The sequence below is a fragment of the Antedon bifida genome, chromosome 4 (assembly GCF_963402885.1).
Source record: "Antedon bifida chromosome 4, ecAntBifi1.1, whole genome shotgun sequence".
NCBI lineage: Eukaryota > Metazoa > Echinodermata > Crinoidea > Comatulida > Antedonidae > Antedon > Antedon bifida.
The window spans coordinates 5,773,463-5,797,261 of NC_136229.1; the positions used below are offsets into that span (position 1 = coordinate 5,773,463).

General features: G+C 33.4%; 2 protein-coding genes across 3 annotated transcripts; one reads left to right on the forward strand and one right to left on the reverse strand.

Annotated features, from left to right (window-relative positions):
- Positions 1–8,194: 8,194 nt before the first annotated feature.
- LOC144841449 (aggrecan core protein-like) lies at positions 8,195–16,842 on the forward strand. The gene is given in 7 exon segments (XM_078697780.1): positions 8,195–8,279; positions 8,780–9,047; positions 10,509–10,812; positions 12,026–12,095; positions 12,298–12,441; positions 13,875–14,130; positions 14,743–16,842. Coding segments are annotated over 7 exon segments (1,383 nt in total). The 5' UTR covers positions 8,195–8,234; the 3' UTR covers positions 15,039–16,842.
- Positions 16,290–23,580, reverse strand: LOC144839450 (formimidoyltransferase-cyclodeaminase-like). Of its 2 annotated transcripts, none has more exons than XM_078694808.1 (13): positions 23,405–23,580; positions 22,787–22,970; positions 21,547–21,675; positions 21,002–21,090; positions 20,328–20,507; positions 19,630–19,767; positions 18,890–19,021; positions 18,304–18,365; positions 17,824–17,953; positions 17,361–17,522; positions 17,088–17,131; positions 16,653–16,791; positions 16,290–16,484 (listed from the first exon to the last, which is right to left on the reverse strand). In XM_078694808.1, exons 1-13 carry the CDS (start codon positions 23,561–23,563, stop codon positions 16,290–16,292), a joined length of 1,743 nt encoding a protein of 580 aa, XP_078550934.1. In that variant the 5' UTR covers positions 23,564–23,580. The 2 variants fall into 2 exon arrangements, with proteins under 2 accessions (XP_078550934.1, XP_078550935.1); XM_078694809.1 differs by lacking the exon at positions 23,405–23,580 and adding an exon at positions 23,220–23,360.
- Between the last annotated feature and the right edge of the window lie 219 nt (positions 23,581–23,799).

Below are 23,799 nucleotides of genomic sequence, written 5' to 3' on the forward strand. Positions count from 1 at the left end.
TAACATAATAGTTATCCACTTTGACCAAAAAATTAGATCGAAAAAATGTATTTACCTGAAAAAATGTAATTTAAAGCAAAAAATGGTCAAATTGGATGCCAGCCAATGGATTTTGGTTGAATTTAACTATTTATTTTGTCATTTTATAAATGAAAACATTTTTTTTTTTCGTTTTTTTTTCTATGGAAGTGAATAACTTTATTAAAACTACAAAATAACATACAGTATTCAAAGTCTTGATTTAATTAATCTTCATTTTTAATGTTTTTGGGGGACAATATATCTTTAAGAATGCATGTTGATGTTGGTAGATTTTTTATAATTCATAGCTAGGAATCAAAATGTTGTTTAATTTGTATTTGTTTCCTTTCAGCTTTTTTGTTTACTTAATATTATATACTTTTTATGATTTGATAATTACTGCAATAAAAAAAAACAATCTTAAATAGCATTATAGTATTGGTAACAAAACTCAATTTTGAAATAAACATATTTTTATGCAATTGCAGCGCAGACATTTTGAAAAAAAAATGATTTACATAGAAAAAAGTAAAAATTATTTTCTGATATTTGTTTTTTTTTTATTATTAGTAGCAGTAACTATAGCATCAACAGGTTGAAGAGAGCAGTCATGTGTAAATTAAAATAGGATTCATTTTTTTATATGAATACTATATGATTTTATGAAGTATATTTAGAAAATACAAACAAATAATTCGGGGTTGTTTCTGTCTCAGCTGTGTTTAAATAGAAAAATAAAGGAAAAAATTCTAATTTTTAAACTACCCTTGCTGGATGGCACTCATATTCCTTTCCCAGTTGTTGACGTAATTTTTCATTAACTATGATTATTGAAGGAATGACGATTAACACTTTTTATTATGACTTTTTTTTCTCCTCCTTTCGAACTATATATAGTGGTGATATGGCTTACCAAAAATTAATATTGTTTCATTTGGTGTATAATATACACATTTAACAAATTAAGATTGCCATTACACTGTGAAGTAAATTGAATATCTAAAATAATGGTAATTAAGTTAAAACATTAGTATCCCATATTCTTCATTTTGGTTATTCCCTATATATGGTGTTATTATTGACTGGCACAAGCAAATTGTTCATTTGGTATTATATACAGAAAAACTAGTTCATGCTTATATTAACAATATGAGATTCTCATGTTTTCTTAATTTGTCTTACCTTTTCAGCTAAGTCCATTAGAGTTTAGAGACACCTATAATAATAATCAATTATAATTAATCATTAGGCAATGAACATTAAATCAAGCTAGTTATGCTGACATTTATAAAGCGAAAATTCAAAAATCAAAAGCTCAAAGAATAAATTAACCTGATTACTGCGAACATTATTTCGAATAAGTTTAAAATGAGTTTAAATTTGAAGATTAGCAAACATAAGTTAGGTAAGGTGCCTGAACAAAAATTACCATTGTCCATTTTTTGTTGTCTATTTTCTGTTATTGTTTTTTATGGGTTAATTTTGTTTTGTTTTTGAGTTACAGTACCAGTACATTCTTATTAATTGTAAACACTTTTATTTTTATAGAAGCAGTTTAGAAATGTAGAAGGTCTAACTTATGCTGATTTGAATCCGACAAAAGGTGCCAGCAACGAGATCAACCATCCAGATCCAGATCCAGCATATGCTATCATCCAATAATCCTCTAAAATCTGACAACCAGCGCCATCTATTGCACATCCAAATAATAAAGTTTACCCAACCAATGATGATCAACAAAAAAATAAAAGAAAGAAGAAAATAGAAAAGATATACCCTTCTGATGATAAAAAAAACCAAATTATACAAATTCCGAAAAAAAAAATATTAAAAGCATTAAGAAAAATAACAATAAAGTAAAAAAATAAAAATAAAAACAATTGTTTGAGTACATGACATCCAACTTTTTAAATAATGATCTTTGATTATACATTGTTAACTTTTATAATACTAATATTCTAAATAAATAGTGTAAACGCATACTAAATTCTTATCCTATAAAATTAGTTTTAATAAAATTTGCTTTTCTTGGTTTATAAGCATTTTAGTTTGAATCATTTGAAACATCTTGCTTTATGCAAGCTCAAATCAAGTTGGGTTAAAAGAACAAATAATGAAAACAACTTAACTTGTCCCATATTGGACATTAACATCTTGTAGTACTAATTCTGATATAGATTTATTAGCCATATGAATTGGGATGTACCATTAGTTCTTATTGATAAAGTGGACAATTATTACTTTTTTGTTGAACCAAAACCAAAAAAGTAATAATTGTCCACTTTATTATTTGGAACCAGATGAATGTATTTAATAGTTCTTATTGATGTTACTATACATCTACTTCTTCAGTTTGTAATTAAGAAAGTATAATTCATTCTCAAAATAGTTTTTACTGATGAAACGTGTGAACATTGTGATAAATATAATTTATTTACATATACAGTAGGAATATTTATATCGGTATGTTTCCACCATCCCAGTAGAACCTAAATTTGTGAATAATTATAATTGGTAGCATGGCGGCATACCTACATGATTGGTAATAACTAATACTAATAAACGAATGAGACAACAATGTTGTGTATTGAGCTGTAGATGTAAAGGCTTATTACATAATGTACAATTTTGTTTAGAAGTTATATCAGTTTTATTACAATATACAAAACAAAAAGATAATGCATATCAATTAATGCATGTCAATTTGAACAATCATTTAGAATATCATTATTAGGACAATTTAGATACATCACTTAATATTGGATGGAATGTGTATTGGATGGCATACAAACAGTGTTTAAGACACTGCTTTCCCTTATGATATGTTGTTTTCTATCATAAGATCATGAAACAAAGTATAATGGAGAATACAGATCACTCCGGCCGCAATTCATTCCAAGGCAAATTACTGAAAAAATGACAATGCTGTGGATATCAGTGGCTGGATCTCAATGGAGATACAAAAAAAAAGCGAAAAGCTAAATCAAAACGATAAAGTAAACAGCCAGAAAAGTTAGCAGAGCTTTCGGGCAACACTAGCCCTTCATATATATATATACATCGCAAGTGTTTTGAGTAGGCATACATGCTTTAAACAAAATAATTTTTGTTTTTTATCCTATTATATAGATAAATAGCCTAGTATATTATTTTCAATAATGTTCCTATTAATTAAATAACCAACACAAAATGTCTTGGTATATTTATTGACGACAGACTTGACTGGAAAGCCCATGTTAATTACCTTTGCAAATTATTATCAAAAAATGTTGGCATGATGTATAAATTGAAATCAATATTTCCTCAAAAAGTATTAAATATTTTATATTCTACTCTTATTTTATCGTATTTAAATTATGGTGTTTGGGGAAATGCTTCAAAATCAATTATTAATAACATTTTATTAATCCAGAAACGAGCTGTCAGAATTATCTCAGGGGCAACTTTTCGTGCTCACACCAAGATCTCTTTCAAAATATAAAATATTAAAAATTGAGGACCTCTATTATAGATTTAATGTTGGTGTCATCATGTTTCAATTAACCGCTGGACACCACCCATAATATCCAGTAAATTCACACAAAATAAACAATACCACACTCACCAAACAAGACAAAAAGATCAGTATCACCTACCACTTACTCGACTAGTCTTAAAATGAACACCCTTGTATACACTGGACCTAAACTATAGAATTCTCTCCCTTTATGTCTTAAAAAATCTCATAACTGTGCTTTATTTAAACAACTATTTTTGGTTGAAGGTTCTTTGTAAATTCTTTTATTATTTACATATTTTGATATTTCTTAAATAACTTATATAATCTATTTTTTACTTTTTAGTTTTAAACATGTTAAACTTATGTGTTATAGAAAAGATATTAGTTAAATTGTTGTTTTTTGGAGTTTCTAATTGTGTTATATTAATTATATTTTATTTTTTTTGTTTTGAGGAGCCTATTCACCACAAGCTTTGCCTTCTTTTAGGCTCCTCCACTTTATATTTATATATTTGTAAAGTGAAATAAATAAATGAAATAAATGAATAAATGTAACTGCAACGTATATCTTATTTTTATCATTATATATAAATTTAAAATATGTGCCAATAACTATGAATTGCCAATTTGTGATATAATTATGTAATTAATGTATATAAATAAATTGACAGAATAAATAAAAAGTGAAATAGATTAAATTTGTATTATTTCATACACTGTAAAAATTGTAGGGCAGTGTTCGAATTGAAAAAGTATGAAAGTAAAATGACGCGCGCATACACTGTAAAAATTGTAGGGTAGTGTTCGAAAAAGTATGAGAGTAAAAAGACGCGCACATAACACTGTAAAAATTGTAGGGTAGTGTTCGAAAAAGCATGAGAGTAAAATGACGCGCACATACACTGTAAAAATTGTAGGGTAGTGTTCGAATTGAAAAAGTATGAAAGTAAAATGACGCGCGCATACACTGTAAAAATTGTAGGGTAGTGTTCGAAAAAGTATGAAAGTAAAATGACGCGCACGTAACACTGTAAAAATTGTAGGGTAGTGTGCGAAAAGGTATGAAAGTAAAATGACGCGCGCATACACTGTAAAAATTGTAGGACAGTGTTCGAAAAAGTATGAAAGTAAAATGACGCGCACATACACTCTACAAATTGTAGGGCAGTGTTCGAAAAAGTATGAAAGTAAAATGACGCGCACATACACTCTACAAATTGTAGGGCAGTGTTCGAAAAAGTATGAAAGTAAAATGACGCGCACGTAACACTGTAAACATTGTAGGGCAGTGTTCGAAAAAGTATGAAATTAAAATGACGCGCACATAACACTGTAAAAATTGTAGGGTAGTGTTCGAAAAAGTATGAAAGTAAAATGACGCGCACATAACACTGTAAAAATTGTAGGGTAGTGTTCGAAAAAGTATGAAAGTAAAATGACTCGCACGTAACACTGTAAAAATTGTAGGGTAGTGTTCGAAAAAGTATGAGAGTAAAATGACGCACACATACACTGTAAAAATTGTAGGGTAGTGTTCGAAAAAGTATGAGAGTAAAATGACGCGCACATACACTGTAAAAATTGTAGGGTAGTGTTCGAAAAAGTATGAGAGTAAAATGACGCGCGCATACACTGTAAAAATTGTAGGGCAGTGTTAAAAAAAAGTATGAAAGTAAAATGATGCGCACTTTATACTTTTGACTGTTCAGACTTTACGAAAATAAAAGACGCTAAAGAAAAATTGTGTTATTATTTTGGGTTTTTTTCGTGGTGTATTAATTATTTGATACATAGGGCCTATAGATAAAATTTTAAAAAAGTGGACAGAAATCGAATGAAAAACATATTGCTACGGCCGGAAACTTGAATTGTTAAGTTTTTTTCATTTTCAACAATATATCAAACCATTAGGAATCGTCTTGTTTGTGTATGTTCATATTCATCGTATTTTTCGTTGATATTTGATATTTGATATTTTGTGGAAACATGACACCCATTTGGATTCGTTTTATTTGTTTGGTTTTTTTTTATTTCGATGGTTTTTTTATATTTTCCAAGTTAGGTATAGTCTTTTAAACTAAAATCTAAACACTGTTTTAATTAGGCGGCCCGACGTGGTATTTGTAGATTCGGTAATAAATGGATTGTACGCCTATATTAGTCATCTATATGATGAGTTAATCATGCTGCTATAACCATGGACCTACCTAATATGTCCATGTTATAACAAATCGAACTACTATGTCGGTCCATTTGGAATAATTCACACAGACTGAGGACCATAGTATACAGTAATAGGGGTTTCTAGAAGTTTACTCATAAACATTTATAGTTCAAGACAAAAATACATCATTTCGAAGTGTTCACGTTACAAATGATTATTATAATTAAAACGATTCTAATATTATACATTTTGGAAATACGCCGAATTGTTTAATTAGTAGTTTATATATGGTAGTTTATATCAGCCTCTGCTTTTACGGATTTTTTGTAAGTCCTTGATTGACACCGAAGTGTTTAATGGTGATATCGTGAATAATGTTGCCGAACTTCCGACAGCATAACAAAATTAAAATAAACTTCAGTTTGATAAAAAAACATTTGTGCATGTACATATTTCGTTGTTACGCTGAACAACATCATCAGTGCAGTGAAATACGTTCTTGTTATAATATATCGTTTTTTACAGGCGAGTATTTAAATATTCAGATTGATTCTAATTTTACAACGAATGGATCACACACACAAAACAAACAACATCACAACTGTTTTACAAACTGCGCGCGACCTAACGACGATACATTTACATATCCAGAGCTTGATCACGAAGACATTCTTCGTTTTGTGTTGTTTGACAACAATTCAGATATAGAAATTACATTCTAACATAGCCTACACATATTTTGTTGAAGCGATGCCAAATTAACAACAACAGCAAATGAAAAGATTTTACATTTACCTTCATTTCAGGCACAGGGCCTTCCTTGTCGTCCTGAACACGATATATGCGAACCCAAAATCAAATTAGCAAGTTCCTGGATGTGCTTTTTGACGACGAACGTGACCTGCAACTTTGGCAAGGTGAAGTAACCCGCTTAGCTGGAGTAGAGTAGTAGATAGGCTAGGAGATCTGATTGACAAGTTGACAAAATGCTAAAAGATTAGTTGGATCTGGTGCTTAGCCAAATAGAAGAACTCAACGAAATAGTGGATGACGTCAAGAGGTGCACATGTCCAATATATCGCAAATACTTGTTTGCGAATACATACAGGTGGTTGGCCACAAGTCATCTGAAAATGCAAATCATTCTCAACGACGAGCGCCATCCTATATTTTGACACCGTAGGTATGGAAGGCAACTTTCGGATTTCGATAACAAATTTCTTGAAAGTTTACACTGGTAGTGGGAACATTTCAATCCATCGCACGGTCTTCGGGCAGAATGTTTTTGAGAACAACCATACATACCATTTATTAGCCTATAAACCTACCTTGTCACCATTGGAAATGTACGTGGTTAAGGAATAAGAAATCAAATCAGCAACAACATCTGAAAATTATGTAAAGACCGTGATTTCATATCATAATGGCTTGGACGACTTATGACATTTGCTTTGTATTTGGTTTGGTTGATGGTACTTCCCCATATGCAGCGCATATATAATTGGTTGTGTAGAAGTAGTCTATAATTTCAGTGTAATTAATTTTCTATATTTAAAATATTTCTAAAAATTCATTTCAAAGTAGTGTGCGTGAACATGACATAAATCGTGTACATGACATGACATGACTCCTGCACATAACATTTCTCCTGCGTCAATGACAACTGTCCCTATATAGATCATCTACAGTAAGAAGAATAATTCATTGGCTACTCTGACAATAATAGGCTATAATAATGTGTTGTGTTGTCTTTTATTGCAGTCCCTGATCTGATCCCTGACTCTATGTGGCGATAGGTCGGTATACGCTGAATTTCGAACAAGCCAAACAAACATGTATTGTCAGTCCTGCTCAGCTCGAAGCCGCATAAACATTTGGTTTGGACATATGCGCAGCTCGATGGTTGTCAGACGGTAGTGTCCAATCACAATGCCACGAAAAATTGTGGAGAGAGACCAGCTGGACTCCGAAGCTGGGGCAAACATTGTTTCAAAATGTACTTTATATTGTTTAATAAAACACACTTAAAAACATATTTTCTTTCCAATTCAATTCAACATTTAGTTTCTTCATCACCATAACAAACATAACACATAGCAATGAGAAATACAGTACACATAAAGCCTAACGCATTCGTGACATTAGAAGGCATCATTTCAGAAAATTGGACGAGACGAGATGTTTGGGCAGAAACAAAGATGTTTCAAAAGTAAATACATACGGGATACATGTTTTTCACTTCGGCACAAAACACGGTATTGGTCAATATATTCTTCCATTTTGTGACTCTAAAAACAGTACAGTGTACACAGGGAAGAGTGGTATTCCTGGTATACTAGAACAGACGCGAAAAGGTCTAGAAAAAAAATCGAGCGACATTGGCCAAAGTTCGATGACTTTAGTCAGTGCAAACTGAATTACAATTTACCCTTCCCTAGTCCGGATGCATACAACCGGATTGATTTTAGTAAGGTGTGGTATGCCTACTATTTAAGAGCACTAAACCAATTTTATTCTACTTTCACTCTTTCAACTACCAAGAACTGCAGAATGATTACGAAGATATTGTTTGTGCTGTGTTTGACAACAATTCAGGTACTGTCGAATTTCATATTTTAACATTCAACCTACCCTGTCGCTCTCTTTTCTTCTTTCTTCTTTTCCCTTTTTTAAAAGACATTCTTGCCTCTGATTTATTTCGTAAAATGTCATTTCCATGATCTCACCCTTTGAGATTTAAAAGATCATCTCTTCTTACTATTTCTAAGTTTGTCTCCGTTTCCAATAGGCTGTTTCTTGTCACGATACTTCTTTAAAAGCCAATTTACACAGACGAACGGTAACGGTAAGCGGAAAACCGCGTAGCTTGTCCTGCGTAGAATCTGTATCTATGAGCGGTGTGTATAAATGGTCCTAAAGAATAACATAGATTCTTGGCCTTAAGAGTCGGTGTAAATTGGCTTAAGATTATTAATATGCCTACTATCTTAAAACATTGTTTTCAATGAGAGGTAATTAATTTTAGACGTGACGACATTACCAAATGAACAACTTCAGCAAATTAAATAAGTTTACATCTACCTTTTCAGGCAGAGAAAGGGCCTCCCTCGTCGTCTGATGTACTAACATGTGAACCCAAAAACAAATTCATCGCGGCCATTGACAAGTTCTTGGATGTGCTTTTTGAAGACGAACGTGATCTGCAAGGTGAAGTAACCCGCTTAGCTGTAGTAGTAGATAAGCTGGAAGATCTGATTGGCAATTTGTTACAACAGCAACGAGAGCAGTTGAATCCAGTTCTCAATCAATTGGAAGAACTCGAGGAAAAAGTGGATGACATCAAGAAATGCACGTGCTCAAGATGTAAGTATAGCTTATCGGAAAGACACCGTATTTTGATTGTGATGTTAGATAATGTATAGATCATCAATCTATATCTAAATTATGGTTAATTCTGACATAGGCGAGCACAATGGAAAAACTTCGGGGCAAATCTCTGCCTTGGATACCTACCTGATCTATCTCAGATGTACCGCGAAATGTAAATTTCATAACATTAGTTTTCACAATTACAATATTGTTCCATATTTCTATCTTAGGAAGATATTATAAAGAGTTGAAAACAAATTTTCTGATTTCAGCGGTAGATTTTCAGCTCAATTTCAATTGTACGCGGTCAAAGTAATTTCCGGGTTCACGATGAGTTCACGAGTTCACCTTGCAACTACCTGGTTTCAACTAAGTTGGCCGTTAGTGGCTATAGCCATTTTAGTTTTTCGTTTATTTTCTGATCGGACCGCGCGTGTGAAGATACAGTAGTTACAAAATAAAAATTATACTGCAAATTAATAAAGATTATTAAATATAAAATTAAATATACGCCATAAAGCATTGGAGTATATTGTGGGGAATAGTATCATAAAATTACATAGGGAGATCTGATGATAAGACATTTCGTTTAAAATCGAGTGAAATCCTGATAGCCGAGTTTTATTGAGTAAGCTGGCAGAAATAACTGTAGGCTATCTGTGTCCCATGTTGCAAGCCGTCTAAAACGTCTTCCTTCTTTAGGATGGTGTTTATTTGAATAAACGCCTCCCCAATAAAACATAACTTTAAATAATAATCGCCTCCCCCCACCAACTAAACTATCTAATAAACGCCCATCGACATTTATACACACAATATTGTATTATATTTATAATAACACAATTATACTATTTGTAGTAGAGTTTTACGAATGTCAAGCATTTTCAATAATGGTAACCGACAGAAAACGAACAAGGAGAATGTCCTTCTAAAACCTTTTTACCCGAGAGTCATTATCATTCCGAGAACCATCGTCTACACTTCCACACTAATTATAATTCATGAATTAGAGAACCTAGGTCTTCAGCTGTTGCACATGACATCAAAAGACTTTAAAGATGTATGTTCACCCAAAATCATGAAAAATTAAGATTTATGAAATCAGACTTTGAATAGGACATTTTGCATATTATTCACTTCTATAAAAAAAAAACACGAACAAAGATAATGATTTCACTTATAAAAAGACAAAATATACAGTTAAATTTAACCAGAAACCATTGTCTGCTACTTTTGGTTTTAAATTACAGTTTTTCAGGTAAAACAAATATGACAACAAATATTTTTTTCAGGGGGACAATATATCTTTATACTTACATATACAAATACTTCTTTTATATAAACCGCGGCCCCTTATTCAACTACGGACCTCCTGGATGCTAGGCCCAGGTCTCTGCTACTGCATCTGATAATAGTGGGCCTATAAATAACGTATTGTGTTGTCTTTTATTACAGACCCTGATCAAGTGTTCCATGTGGCGGAGGGTCGTCACTATACGCTGAATTTCCAAAAGGCCAAACAAGCATGTATTGACCGTGACGCTGTTATCGCCACTCCTGCTCAGCTACAAGCCGCCCATACATTTGGTTTGGACGTGTGCGCAGCTGGATGGTTGTCAGACGGTAGCGTCCAATACCCAATCACAATGCCACGAAGTGGATGTGGAGGAGAAAACACACCATCTGGGCTTCGTAGCTGGGGGACACCAGATCATTCCAAGACGTACGATGTCTATTGTTTCCGAAATTAATTCAGCACGTATCAGTGCCTATTAATATTATCCTCTTAAGGAGATTTTCCCTAACTTTTGTCTTTTCGAATTAACATTAGTGTATTTGTTTAATAAAACGTATTCTGAGCTTAACGGTTTATTAAGCCTTTTTTTAAATCACTTTTCGAGAAAAATACTACAATGATAGCCATAGTAGTGTTATGGATATTATTTTCCGCGCCGCGCCTTTAAGCAGTTATAGTCCAGAAAACGGAAGCGGAAGCTATTACTTACAAAGGCTAAACAAAAATGGGAATTTTTAAAATCGGACTGGGCATGCGCACACCTCAATGCACGTCTGGGAGAAGAGAGTCTATGCAAACGTCTGCTGCTGCTTAAGTCACGTGAGATTTCGGACAGGTTTTGTGTGGCAAACTGGTCTGCCGGTCCGATTTTGGTGTGACAGGTCCATGCACATTGGCACGAACGACGTATCCAAATCGAGCATTTTACTTAATTAACTTATAATATCAATAAAAGCATCATTTAAGCTTGGTTCCCACTAGCGACACAACGTAACGAAATCCACGCAACGTAAGAAAATGCTCTTCTAATAATTGTGTTTTCCACCGCCTGCGTCGTCACTATTGCGTCGTCGGTTCCCACTTGTGATTACGCAATACAGCACTTTGCGTCGATACGTCGCTGCGTTGCGTCCAAATGAGAACCAAGCTTTAATGAAGGAAGAACAATAAAAAAAAAAATGTCAATGAGTCGAGCGGCGTTTTTTGTAAGAAATATATCTTGTTTTATATATAACACATCAGGCAAAGAACATTAATTCTAAACCGCCCGGTGATATACTGAAATTTAATTAATTAATTTGAAACGATAAAGATGAGGAGAGAATGAGAAAAAGAGAACACAACAGAGACTCAAACTCGGACCGTCTGCTTGATATGCAGCTGTCCTAACCATTAGACCACTGGGGCTTTCATGGTATTGTTCAAACTCGATTGGATAGCGACTCTTTAACATTCTCGGCGTGGTACGGCGGAACAGCACTAGTCCCTCAATTGTACGCACGCGAACCAGAGATCAAATTGATACACCCTTATCTATTCTGTATTTTTATTCACGAGGCGGGATCTCCGAAAAGATACTTTTATATATAATATATATATTTTTATATATACTGTTAACTCGGATCAGAATTGGATGGTCCTCTTAAAAAAAATTGAAACGTCTTAATATTATCAGCTTTTATAATAAACGAATAAAATATCATAAGACTGATCTTCAGGAAAAAAATTGCATAATCTTTAAAATTGTTAAAAAATACTTGCGTAATGCAAAATACACAAGAACAATCCTAAACTGTATACATAATTGGTAATTCCACGGTAAAAAATCCCAATTTATATTTTGGGACTATTTTAAATATAGAAGGAAACAATATTACTCAATATATCTGTTTTGATGGGACACGGAAATGACACTGATATAGCGGTGCCTGGTAGTACGGGTGTTAGGTTGCTATATATAGAGGAGAATGCCCATTCTTGTTATACACTTTTACTTTCTCAACTCTCTCAACAAGCAACATCACTGCAACAATGATGAATCGTATGGCAATGAAGGTGTTTTTCGTATTGTGTTTCTTTAGCGCAATTCAGGTAAGAAAGTTTTTATTATTTCTCTTTATCTTGGTTTCCACTAGCGATGCAACGTAACGCAATCTACGCAACGTAAGAAAATGCCCTTCCATTGATTGTGTTTTCCCCCGCCTGCGTGAAATCAAACCTGCAATGTTTGCAGCACTATTGGGTTGTCGGTTCCCACACTTTACATAAAAAAGTATTCCTTATTAATTCGAGATCAACTTAAGTATCAATGCAAAAGAAAATAACACTACCGTGGAGATGCACGCAAAGAAGTGAGATGCAATTTAGTAAGATTATTTGATTCAATCCACTAAAATAAACATTAACCATTTTCTTTAACATAGATGAATATAGATGAAGTACTATAGGCATGGTATAGGGATGAATATTGGTAGAATCCTTAGGCGAATGTAAAGATGCGCGATTTAAAATAGCACAAAGATTTCGTTGCGCAATTTGAAACTGCACAACCTTGTGCAATTTGAAATTGCGCAAGAAAATGTTAATAACATTTTATTCTTTTAAACTTGCATTTTTTATAAATGTATGCGTAGCAGATTTATATGTGCATTGGTTTATCAAATACTCGCGCTGTTCTTGCATTTATTGCATTTCTGCCCAATTTGAATCGAGTATTTTGATTCAATTCGCGCAAGGCAATTTCAAATTACATACATTGTTCAAATCGCGCATAAAACAAATACATTTTAAATGAAATGTAGAAAAACTAATGAACTAAGTTCATTATATTTCAGCCTGTATTATTACAATTAAATACTGGTACTGGTTAATAACCGTCTCACAGAGACATCTGGTAGCCATTGAATTGAAGTTGGCATTTGGATGTGTTACTTTTAAATCTACAGTATGAGAGTGAATATTACCAAATTGCACAGTCACAAACAAAGTTTTTTTTTAAATACTTAAGTGGCTATATATTGAAAACATTATTTAACAGTAGATATTTTGAATTAGCTAATCATTTTTAATAAACTCATGATTTTGGTTGAAAAATATTATTTGCACATTTGAGAATTTCTTTTGCACATTTAACGTCAAAACTGATCGTTTTTAAATTTAGCGGCGTGATGTTTGCACATTAGTGGATTATACATTTTTACAGATTTGCACATTTAAGGGTGCCATGTTTGCACAAATGTGGTTGTTTGCACATTTTAGGGCAAAATGTTTGCACAACAAATGTGGTTGATTTGCACAAATGTGACGTTTTGGTTCCCATAATCGATACTATCCGCTATAATAGCGTATCGCTATATTGCGTAGAAGGCCTCTAGGGCCGACAACGAAATTAAGATGGCACCTTGATTTCTCAGACAAATTAGACAAGTGTAACCGCTTTAGGCTTTGTAAATTTGTGTCCGACGAATTAGGATGCTTTGTAGAATTTGTACCAGTACAGCACTAATCTCGTGTGATTTTTCTAGGCACAGACGGATACTCAACTATGCGACCCAAACAATAAATTTGTCAAGACAATCCATAGATTCTTGAAACTACTCTCGGAAGATGAACGTGAACTGAAACACAAAGTCAACCGCTTAGCCGATGTAGTAGATAAACTTGATGATCTAGTTGCTAATTTGACACAACAAGAAGATACACGGAGAAGACAAGTTCTTAACAAACTAGACGAACTCGAGAAAAAGGTGGATGACCTTAGTGAATGCACATGTTCCAAACGTAAGATTGTATTTGTTTAATAATTGAAAACAAGGATTGGGAATTCGGGATCTATCATTGTTATTTCTGTTCTCCAACTTCCCCCAGTTGAATGTACTGTAGGCGTCATACTCTTCATAAAGTAGCACCCGCAATTCTATATTCTCCAGACATTCCCTAAGCAGCGCATCTTTGTTATCATTGCTCTTTCGATTCTTTATAAATGACCTCTTCCAATCTCTATAAGTTCCACTTCGTGGTTCCCACTAGAACGCAACGCAGCGACGCAAAGTGCTGTATTGCGTAATCACAAGTGGGAACCGACGAAGCAACAGTGCTGCAAACATCGCAGGTTTGATTCACGCAGGCGGGAGCAAACGCAATTATTGGAAGGGCATTGGTTGTTCCTTTCTGAAAGCCCAACACCACATCTCTCTGTGTGCTCTTTTTATTCTACACTTTTCTGTTGGCTCTACGTTCTACTCTTCGACATCATGAACACTGCTCTTACACATGATTTGTAGATCTTCATTTTAGTTCTGTAACACAGTGATGTGGTAAGCTTATTCGATTTAGTGAGCTTATTAGATTCAATATACTCAAATTAACATCATGAACGTTTCTTTATTGCAGTCCATGATCGAGTGTTCCATCTGGCTGTTGGAGGCGTCTATAAGCTGAACTTCGCTGACGCACAACAAGCATGCCTCGACAATAATGGGACCATCGCCACTCCATCTCAGCTACAAGCCGCGTATATGTTCGGTTTGGACTATTGCGCGGCTGGGTGGTTGTCAGACGGCAGTGTTCAGTATCCAATCACAATGCCTCGACAGGGATGTGACCAAAACTCACTTCCTGGTCTGCGACACTGGGGTTTTAAGGATAAATCGACTACTTATGATGTTTACTGTTATGACATGTCATAATAAAATTCTACTCCGTTGATTTAAAATGGAGCAATTACATCATGATGGTTATACCAATTGCGAGTAGTTTTTATAGTAAATATAATAAATGTTTTTGGTAAACATAATTTTAAAAATCTAAGTGTTTAACTTTTCTTTAAACTCTATATCATGCCCGTTTTTTGCTTGCTTGTTTTTAATGACTGGGCTTGATCTTGAAATAAAACAACACAACTTTGTTTAGTTAGGTCATGATAAAATGTTTATTTTCTTATGGTATATCCACCAATATGGAGGAGCATAAATGTTGTCATTTAACGACGATATTAAAGATAATGTCCCCCTAAAAACATGTTTTATGCCATTTTAATGTCACATAAACTGGATTTAAATTTTTTCTACAGAAGTGAATAACTTTATTAAAACTGCAAAATGGCCTATTCAAAGACTGATTTTATTAAATATCATTTTTTATGTTTTTTGGAGACAATACCTCTTTAAAATGTAGCACACAGTATACTTTAGTTTAGCATTGTCAAAAACAAGTATACATGCATAACCTATGTGAATGTGTGTGTAGCATAACACTGTGGATACTACACTAGCTACTATATATGTGCACATATATACTTAATTTAAAATAGGAACATTAAAACTGCAATTCTTTCTCGTGTTTTGACTGATGAGGTTGGAAAGTTAAATATTACACAAACCAACGTCTTTCAGATAAGATGTTGGTTCTGTGTTATGACCTTTGTGCATGTAAAAACAACATACGTAAATAAGGATCATAGAACCTTCAAGTCAGATTCTTTAGATATTCCGCGAAGAATAAAGGTGTTAAATTGCACGTAGATGACGTTTACTTAAAAATATTGCAGTGGGGGAGAAAGAAAAATGTTCGTCAATCCCAAAAGATTATCTGCCCAGAGTGGATTAAGAAAATAATTATTCTATTAACTATTAACTACAAAACAGTGCATTGTTAAACCTTGCATATATAGCACTTGGAATGAACATTGTATTACATTCTATTTTATACACAGTTAAAGTGTTGGACACTTATTAAATATTGACTACAGTATATAAATAGATTTAAGCTTCAAAAAGTTTTATGTCTAGGACACTGGCAATTTAAGAAAACAATGTAAAATAAAATCTTGTACAATTACTGCAGTATATTCATTTCTGCAGTAACATATTACGTAAAATTAACACTCCATGATTTACTGCAAGAAATCAGCAATACTGCAGTAATGCAATAGGTTGATATTACTTATCCTTTGCGTTGACACGATCATCAATAATCTTCAAGACTTCAGCAGCGCCCTCTTGTGCCTGCTTCAAAGCTGCGTCAATATCAGATTTAGCTTTTGTTTTGAATTCTTCTTCCTTCATATTTGGTAGGTTGATTATCACGTTGTAGTAGGCACCCCATACGGCTGTTTCCAAAGCTCGAGCTCCAACCTGGCAAAAATAAAGAATTATTTTTATGTATTATTACGTTTCTTTAAAACCAAGTAGTGCATATTCTAGAAAGTCTATTTAATCATAAATTACCAATATACTGTAAAATCTCAAACAGAAGCCCATCGGCTTCTTTTTTTTTCTAGTACTCTTTGGTAACCTATTTACCTGTAAGTCTGATATACATTGCACATTGCCATGGACAGCCAGCTGTTTTAACGGATCCCAGCACTTGTTAGCCGTTATTGCTGTATGCATCGGAACAGCAATAGATGACTTAGTACTGGACAAGAGTGCTGCCTCACGTCTGTACAAGATGTTCAAGTTGATTAAAAACATTACTAAGTAACCAACATAATTTATCTGTATAATTGTATATGTTGCGAGCGGTTAAGGCAGGGGGGCGACAAACCATAGCTATACAATCGGCACAGGTTTTAGACACTCCTCGACCATTGTTCTGGTGTTCTTAACATTTTTACCTCTGTTAAACCAGATCTCTGTGGGGAGCTGTGGTTTCTATATAGACAAAAAATGTTTAACGACAGTTTAGTTTAACAGTTAGGACAAAACAGCCATATTTGCTCCCAAAAAAGTACTTACTTTTTTATATCCTCTTCAGATTTTTTTGGTAATTTCATGGCATCCTAAAATAATAAAAATTTATTTAATAAGGGTTTGTAATGACCAAATATGGAGTAAATCTTTAGGTTTTTGGTCAACATTTGTGAGGTCTGCTAGAGAATGAAGTACAAGGCAGAGAGATCAGTGTTTGACAAAAAAATGTGTTTAGCAAATCAAGTAGGGAAATACCGGGCATGTTTAGCAAATCAATTAAGGAAATACAGGGAGTGGTAATGTAAAAGTAAAACATACCATGAACGCAGTGAAGGCATCAGCATCAGCATCGACCAATGGGATGAGAGCATTCATGGTCTCATACAGTGGTGGAATCAACTTCCTCATGGTACCATCTAAAGCCATAAACTTCTTGTTTCCGAAGGTCATCCAGCCAACCATTGTACACAACGCTGCCCCCTATACATTACAAAAAAAACCAAACAATTATAATTATATGCAACTATAAAAATAAAGAAGCTATCAAATGAACAACTGGATTACTTAAATAAGAAAACAACCATTTTTTAAATATATAATTCATGTCTATTTTCAAGTAGGTTTAATGTTAAATTATGTATAGCATATGCAAGCATTCTGGGAACATTTTAAAATCTGCGGGAACCTCTGTACCGACATAAGCAAGCACTTAATGATTTAGAAATTTAGAATAGCCTACAGCATGAGATAAAAAAAGTGTAAAATAAAACTATTACTGTACCATAGCTCCAATTGCAGCAGATGCTGAGCCTCCACCAGGCGTAGGAGTACGTGCCCCAATGCTGCGTACAAACGACTTGAGGCTTAGCGATGTTAATGGCCCACTCTCACTTTCATCCTCTATCATGTACCTTGAATGGGAAAAAATGGTTAAGATACAGTAAATCAATTTTAACACTTTAAATAGAAACCAAATTCTCTTCTTTAGTTATTTTGTTTTTCAAATACAAATCTAAAAATGGCAAAACAAAACAACAAAAGAAAAACAAAACAAGTCCAAGCAAATACAAGCAAAGCAATACAATTTCTGTAGCTCTCATGCATGCTTATCCACCATTAGGAAACAAGGACAAAAAGTTGAATAAATTAAAAGTTGAAACTAGAACAATAAAGTCAACTAAAAAATAACAAAATATATTCTGCTATAAAAATTGACATATTATTTAATTTAAAGTACAAAATAATAAATTCATTAGCTTACTCAATTATTCGATCTTTAGGATTAAACTGGGATACAGAACTGAGACCGAGTCTATTTATGGCCTGAAATAAAAAGGTACATGCATATTAAGTCGAAGATGCTCTCCAGGTGGAATGCCATCCTGCGATGAGTAGTAGTAATTAGCCTTGTTTATTTTATTTCATTTATATGTAATTTTTACTTTCTATGGACCAAAGATTCTGAAATAAAAGATTTAATGAATGAATGAATGAATGAATATTACCATTCTTTTCAATGTCATCATCAACAGGTAGGCATGATAGTCAGTAGAATTTTACAAATATCGGCCGGTTCAGACTTAGTTATTTACCTATGTAAGTTTGTTTGGTAGGCCACTATTATAGCTAACTTTAGTGGGTAGGAACCAACTTACATAGGTGGACAACAAGTCTGAGCAGGCCCTATCACTACACCACAATTTGTATAAATAATCACAGTGGGTTGAAAGGTCATCTGTTCTTTGCAAATCCCTTTTGGCTTTATACTCATTTTGAGGATTGCAAGATGGGTTTGGTTTGAATTGATGTGTGAATTGCGGTGTGAAAAAATGAAAATGATAACTTACCAATCTAACTTTCTGGCTCTCTTCCAAGATGAACAGGTTGTCCCTCTGGATGTAATAATCAGCTGCAGCAAGGATAGCCTTTCTTGGAATGATGCCAACAACTTGAGATCCACATATCCCAAGATTCATTTCCTGAACAATAAAAAAAATTAAAACTTTAACATTATATTTGTTTATCTTTCTTTCGACACATCTAAAAGAAAAAATAACTGTCTAATTACAAGATGGATAAACTATATTCCTCCCAGTGGCTTATCAGCTATGGCTGGGGTCCCAGAGCTCAATGGGCCACCGAGCATGACCACATTAAAGGGTGGGGAGTGTTCAACCTTGACCCTTGACCTGTGCATTACACCACTGATTCCTCACTCCCTCATTTCATAACTTGAAGTGGAGTAGAATCAGTGTCAAAACTTTGACACAACGTCACGATTGAACCCTGGAATTGTATTATGTTTACCACAATGCTATATTTAAACAAATCAAAATTTGTAATATCTAGATTTTCAAATGGATATGTGGAGACAAAATTTCACTGCATTTAGTTATTAATTTAAACACTAGTTTATACCTACCATATATGATATATGATGTCATCATGTCCATATATGAGCACATCACATAAAGTTTGATAGTGTGGACAGAGCTTAAGAATTGCAGAAATCAATAATTTGTTATTAACTTAAGATTGTTTATACAGGGGAGTTTGAGTTTGATTGAGAAACATAGTCAGTACAAACCTTAGCATCCTTAAGACACTCCTCATAAGCAACATGCATTGGTGTTACATCTTGATCAGTTAAATTCATAGACACTTGGGCTAAGTTTGCCTCATCTAACCACCATCCAATACCTTGTACATGTTCTAATCTTCCAGGCTAGAAAACAAAGTGAGTGTCCACTGAATAAAGGCCAATTTACACAGACGAGCGATAAGCGGCAAACAAACAATATAGAATCTATGTTATTTCTTATAACCATATAAACAAAACTATTATACTACTGATTAAGTATTAGGTATCTTTTACCTTGTGGATATTGTAAATGTGTTTGTACTAAATTACTGTGTTAGTTGTGAATTGAATTATTTTTATTACATTGCTAATGTTCTCTACTGAACCACTTTGGAAATCATTGCTTTGTAATTCAGTATAAATACCGAATAAATAAATACAGTAAATAAAATGCAAAACGGACGGGTGATCGAGCAAAAACCTGCTCTGGATAAATACAGATTTTATGTGGGACAAGCCACATGGTTTTTATGCTTACCATTGCCACTCATCTGTGTAAATTGGCATAAGAGTTGGCAATGGCCGTAGTGTAATATTTAAAAACAAAAACATTTTTTAAAAATTTCTCCTCATCATAATAGAGGGTACGAAAGAAGGTGTTCTATTATATTGTCAAGTTGACCATTTATTAAAAAATATGTTACCTGGTCCTTCCCACGTCCTTGTGTACGCACATTCAATGCGATCCTGTGAGCTTGTTCTTTTGTCCCTAACACATTTACATTAAATGCAATAAGAAAGTTGCGAGCTCCAGTTGCTGTTGCACCCCATGAGGGAATGAAAGCTGGTGGTCCATAGTCAGGCTTCCACTTGTCCTGCTGAAGCTAATAAAAAAAGGGGATTTGTTTTCATGAATGTATACTTAAATGATTGATTATAAAAAAATATATATATAAAAATATATATTATTATATTATATATGTTTATCATATCTGTAAACTCTGTAAACATATATTTACTATTTACCCTAGGTAAAATAAAGACATTCTAAAAATATTCATAATCATATATTTTACATACTTGGTATTTGATTAATAATAACTTCTGCTCAAACAAAGCTATAATGGGGATTGGGTGCAAGTCAATCCTTAAATAGGCCCACATAATTGCTGTAACATCAAATTTGACAAAAACACTGGGGTTACCCCCTACTCCTCTAGAAAGATGTCATGTGTATTAGTGTACCAGCCTTCATGTCACAGTCGTTATCTGAAAAGTTCTACCACCAGAACTATGGTTTTGATTGTGTCCAAAAATAATGGGTCTGGCGGGATTCGAACCCGGAACTTCCTAGCCTGTGCCAAACATCATTTTATACCTTTTCTGGCAGTGCTTCATATTCTCCAGTACGAATGTCTGGCAACTTAACTCTTGATTCATTTGTCGCTGCATGACCATATAGATAAACTGAAATTGAAAACAATTTATATACGGTATACCTCTATATTTATTCAACATATAAATATGGTACAAAATAATAAATATGACTATTGCAGCCCAAAGAGCTGAATTGCAGTAATACTATATACATCAATTACAATTATTTTAATTTAATAAAACTGCTAAATATATCTTACTTGTAAAAAGTACTAGACCAGATCAGTTAATTTAAGTCCTGTCTAGAATATCAAACTAGTTTGACAAAGTATGGTAGTGATATACTCAAATATGGTAGTGATATGCCCAAATATGATAGTGATAATATGCTCAAATATGGTAGTAATATGACATCATCATGTCCATATATGGGCACATCACATTTTTTTGTCAAATAAAGCTTGTAGTGTATATAGGGCTTTATGTATAAACAATTTTGTGTGTGCCTTTTGGGGTTTTTTTCCAGTTTTTAAGAAATAGACTTACCTGGAACATTCAATTCTGCTGCTAAACGTTTTCCAAAGTTGTTGGCACATTCAACACACTCTTCCATTGTGACGTTGGCTACAGGTACAAATGGGCACACGTCTAAGGCACCCATCCGGGGATGCTCTCCTAAAATAAACAGAATTGTTGACCTTAAATTTACTGCTTTTTCTTAAGCTCTGTCTACAATATCAAACTAACTTGACAAAAAAAAGTGTGATGTGCCCAAATATGGCAGTGATATGCTTAAATATGGTAGTGATATCACATTATCATGACCATATATGGGCACATCACATTTTTTTGTAGAACGTAATTTTTTTTTTTTTTTTTTTTTTTCTGTGCTCTGTTCTGGGTTGACCAACTAGCATAGGTGTTTAGCACCTGTTTGGTCTTTCCTTGCCTTTTATATTTGTTTTGTCTTCTTTGTATTGTATATGGCAGAAAATTGAATAAATAAATTTTAAAAAATGTTGTCACATAAAGTTTTATAGTGTAGACAGAGCTTTATGAACAACAGGTAACCTGACCAGTTGGTTTGTTAAAAAGAAATTTATAAATTCATTTAGTACTAACTAAAAAGTAGATAAACATCTACAATCAATATAACAATAAATATCAAATTTGGATAGCATTATAATAGATTAGATGAAAAATAGATTATTTTCATATTTTAAATTTATTTTGTAAAAAAACAGGTGTTAATGATTAATAAAGGGTTAAAAGGAAATAGATAAGATTTCCTCTATAGACAGAACAACTGATTTCGAAAAGAAAGAGCTAAAGTCAGCCTTCTAAACTGAAACTTGAAATTATTGTCTGGGTAAATATTTGCCTCTTGAGACTTCTCCGAGGCTACACATATAAAATTAAAATACAATTTCAACAATGTTTATTTGTTACACTCTGTCTACCCTATCAAACTTTATGTGACAACAAAATTTGATGTGCCCATATATGGACATGACATCATACCACCACCATATTTACTGTAGCAAGGAAGGCGTATCCCCTTACTTCGGTTTGGGTGGTTTTTTTGGCATGGTTGGAATCCCTTTTATCGTATTAGAGGTTTAACAACATTAGGCGCTATATAAATCCAGGATATTATTATTATTATATTTGGGCACATCTTTTTTTGTCAAACTAGTTTGATAGTGTAGACAGAGAGACAGACTTTAGTGGAAAACACATTAGCAACCATTGTACAAATACTGTACATTCAAAAGTAAATGACAACCTTTATGACTAGACATGTCGATAAGCGAGAAAGCGACCCTTGACATGTTAAGAGCTCCTTCAACGACATCTTCGGGTGAACCAACAAAAGTAAATACTGTTCTGTTTGTAGACGGGCCTGGGTCAACATCAAGCAGACGACACCCATCAGTTTGCATAACAGCATTAGCCAAGGCCTCCACCACCTGGAAAACAAAATTCAAGGCATGTTTTAATTTTATTCTGTAATGCAAATGTGGTATAAGTTGAATGACAACATTTTTAAATCATAAATATAAAATGGAACCACATTTTAATTTTGTCATGAAAAAACAATTGATGATATATGGATTGTTACAAAGGTTTATTTTTGTCGAGATGGGCATTTATATAGTATTAGTAACGTCTGAAACTAAATATATTATTATTATTATTATAGGTAGAATATCGATTACTTGAAGCCTAGCGTCGATTTTCTGTTTCCAATAACAAAGCCGGTTATTATGCCTATGTTCGCCTACTCTACTACTACTCGGTTCACGTGTTTCATGGAATCATGCAGTTAAGACAGGGCTGGGCTTAGAGAGCCTACTAGCATACACTAGTTACAACTTACACTACTGTATAAAATAAGTATTACCTCTTTATTTTGTCCTTCTGAAAAATTTGGCACACATTCTACAACCTTTGTCATATTTATACAGCTTTGAAAACGTATATAGTAACAGAAAACAGAAAACACGATTATTAACAAAACCACAAATATCACGTCGCAAAAAAATACAATTTTGATACGCATCAGTAATTTCGAAAACAAACAACCAACCAATCAGGATCCCTTTTTGTATACATTTGTATATGATTATTGGTACACAGTAACCATAGGAATTTTATAAAACAAGGTTAAAAGGGAATGGAGAAGAGAATGTCTGTATCTTGTTTAATTATAATTATCTAATAAATGAGGAGGAGTAAATTTTAATAGCGGTAGTCATGAAAAAAAAAGTTTTCAATGCAATCCAATATTATTTTGTT

Coding starts and splice junctions, on each gene's coding strand:
- LOC144839450 (XM_078694808.1), bottom strand. CDS start 23,563: ATGCGTATCAAAATTGTATTTTTTTGCGACGTGATATTTGTGGTTTTG. Junction 20,508..21,001: donor ATGAAGCACTGCCAGAAAAG/GTATAAAATGAT, acceptor TTTTTTTATTAG/CTTCAGCAGGACAAGTGGAA. Junction 19,768..20,327: donor AAGGACGTGGGAAGGACCAG/GTAACATATTTT, acceptor TTTGTTTTCTAG/CCTGGAAGATTAGAACATGT.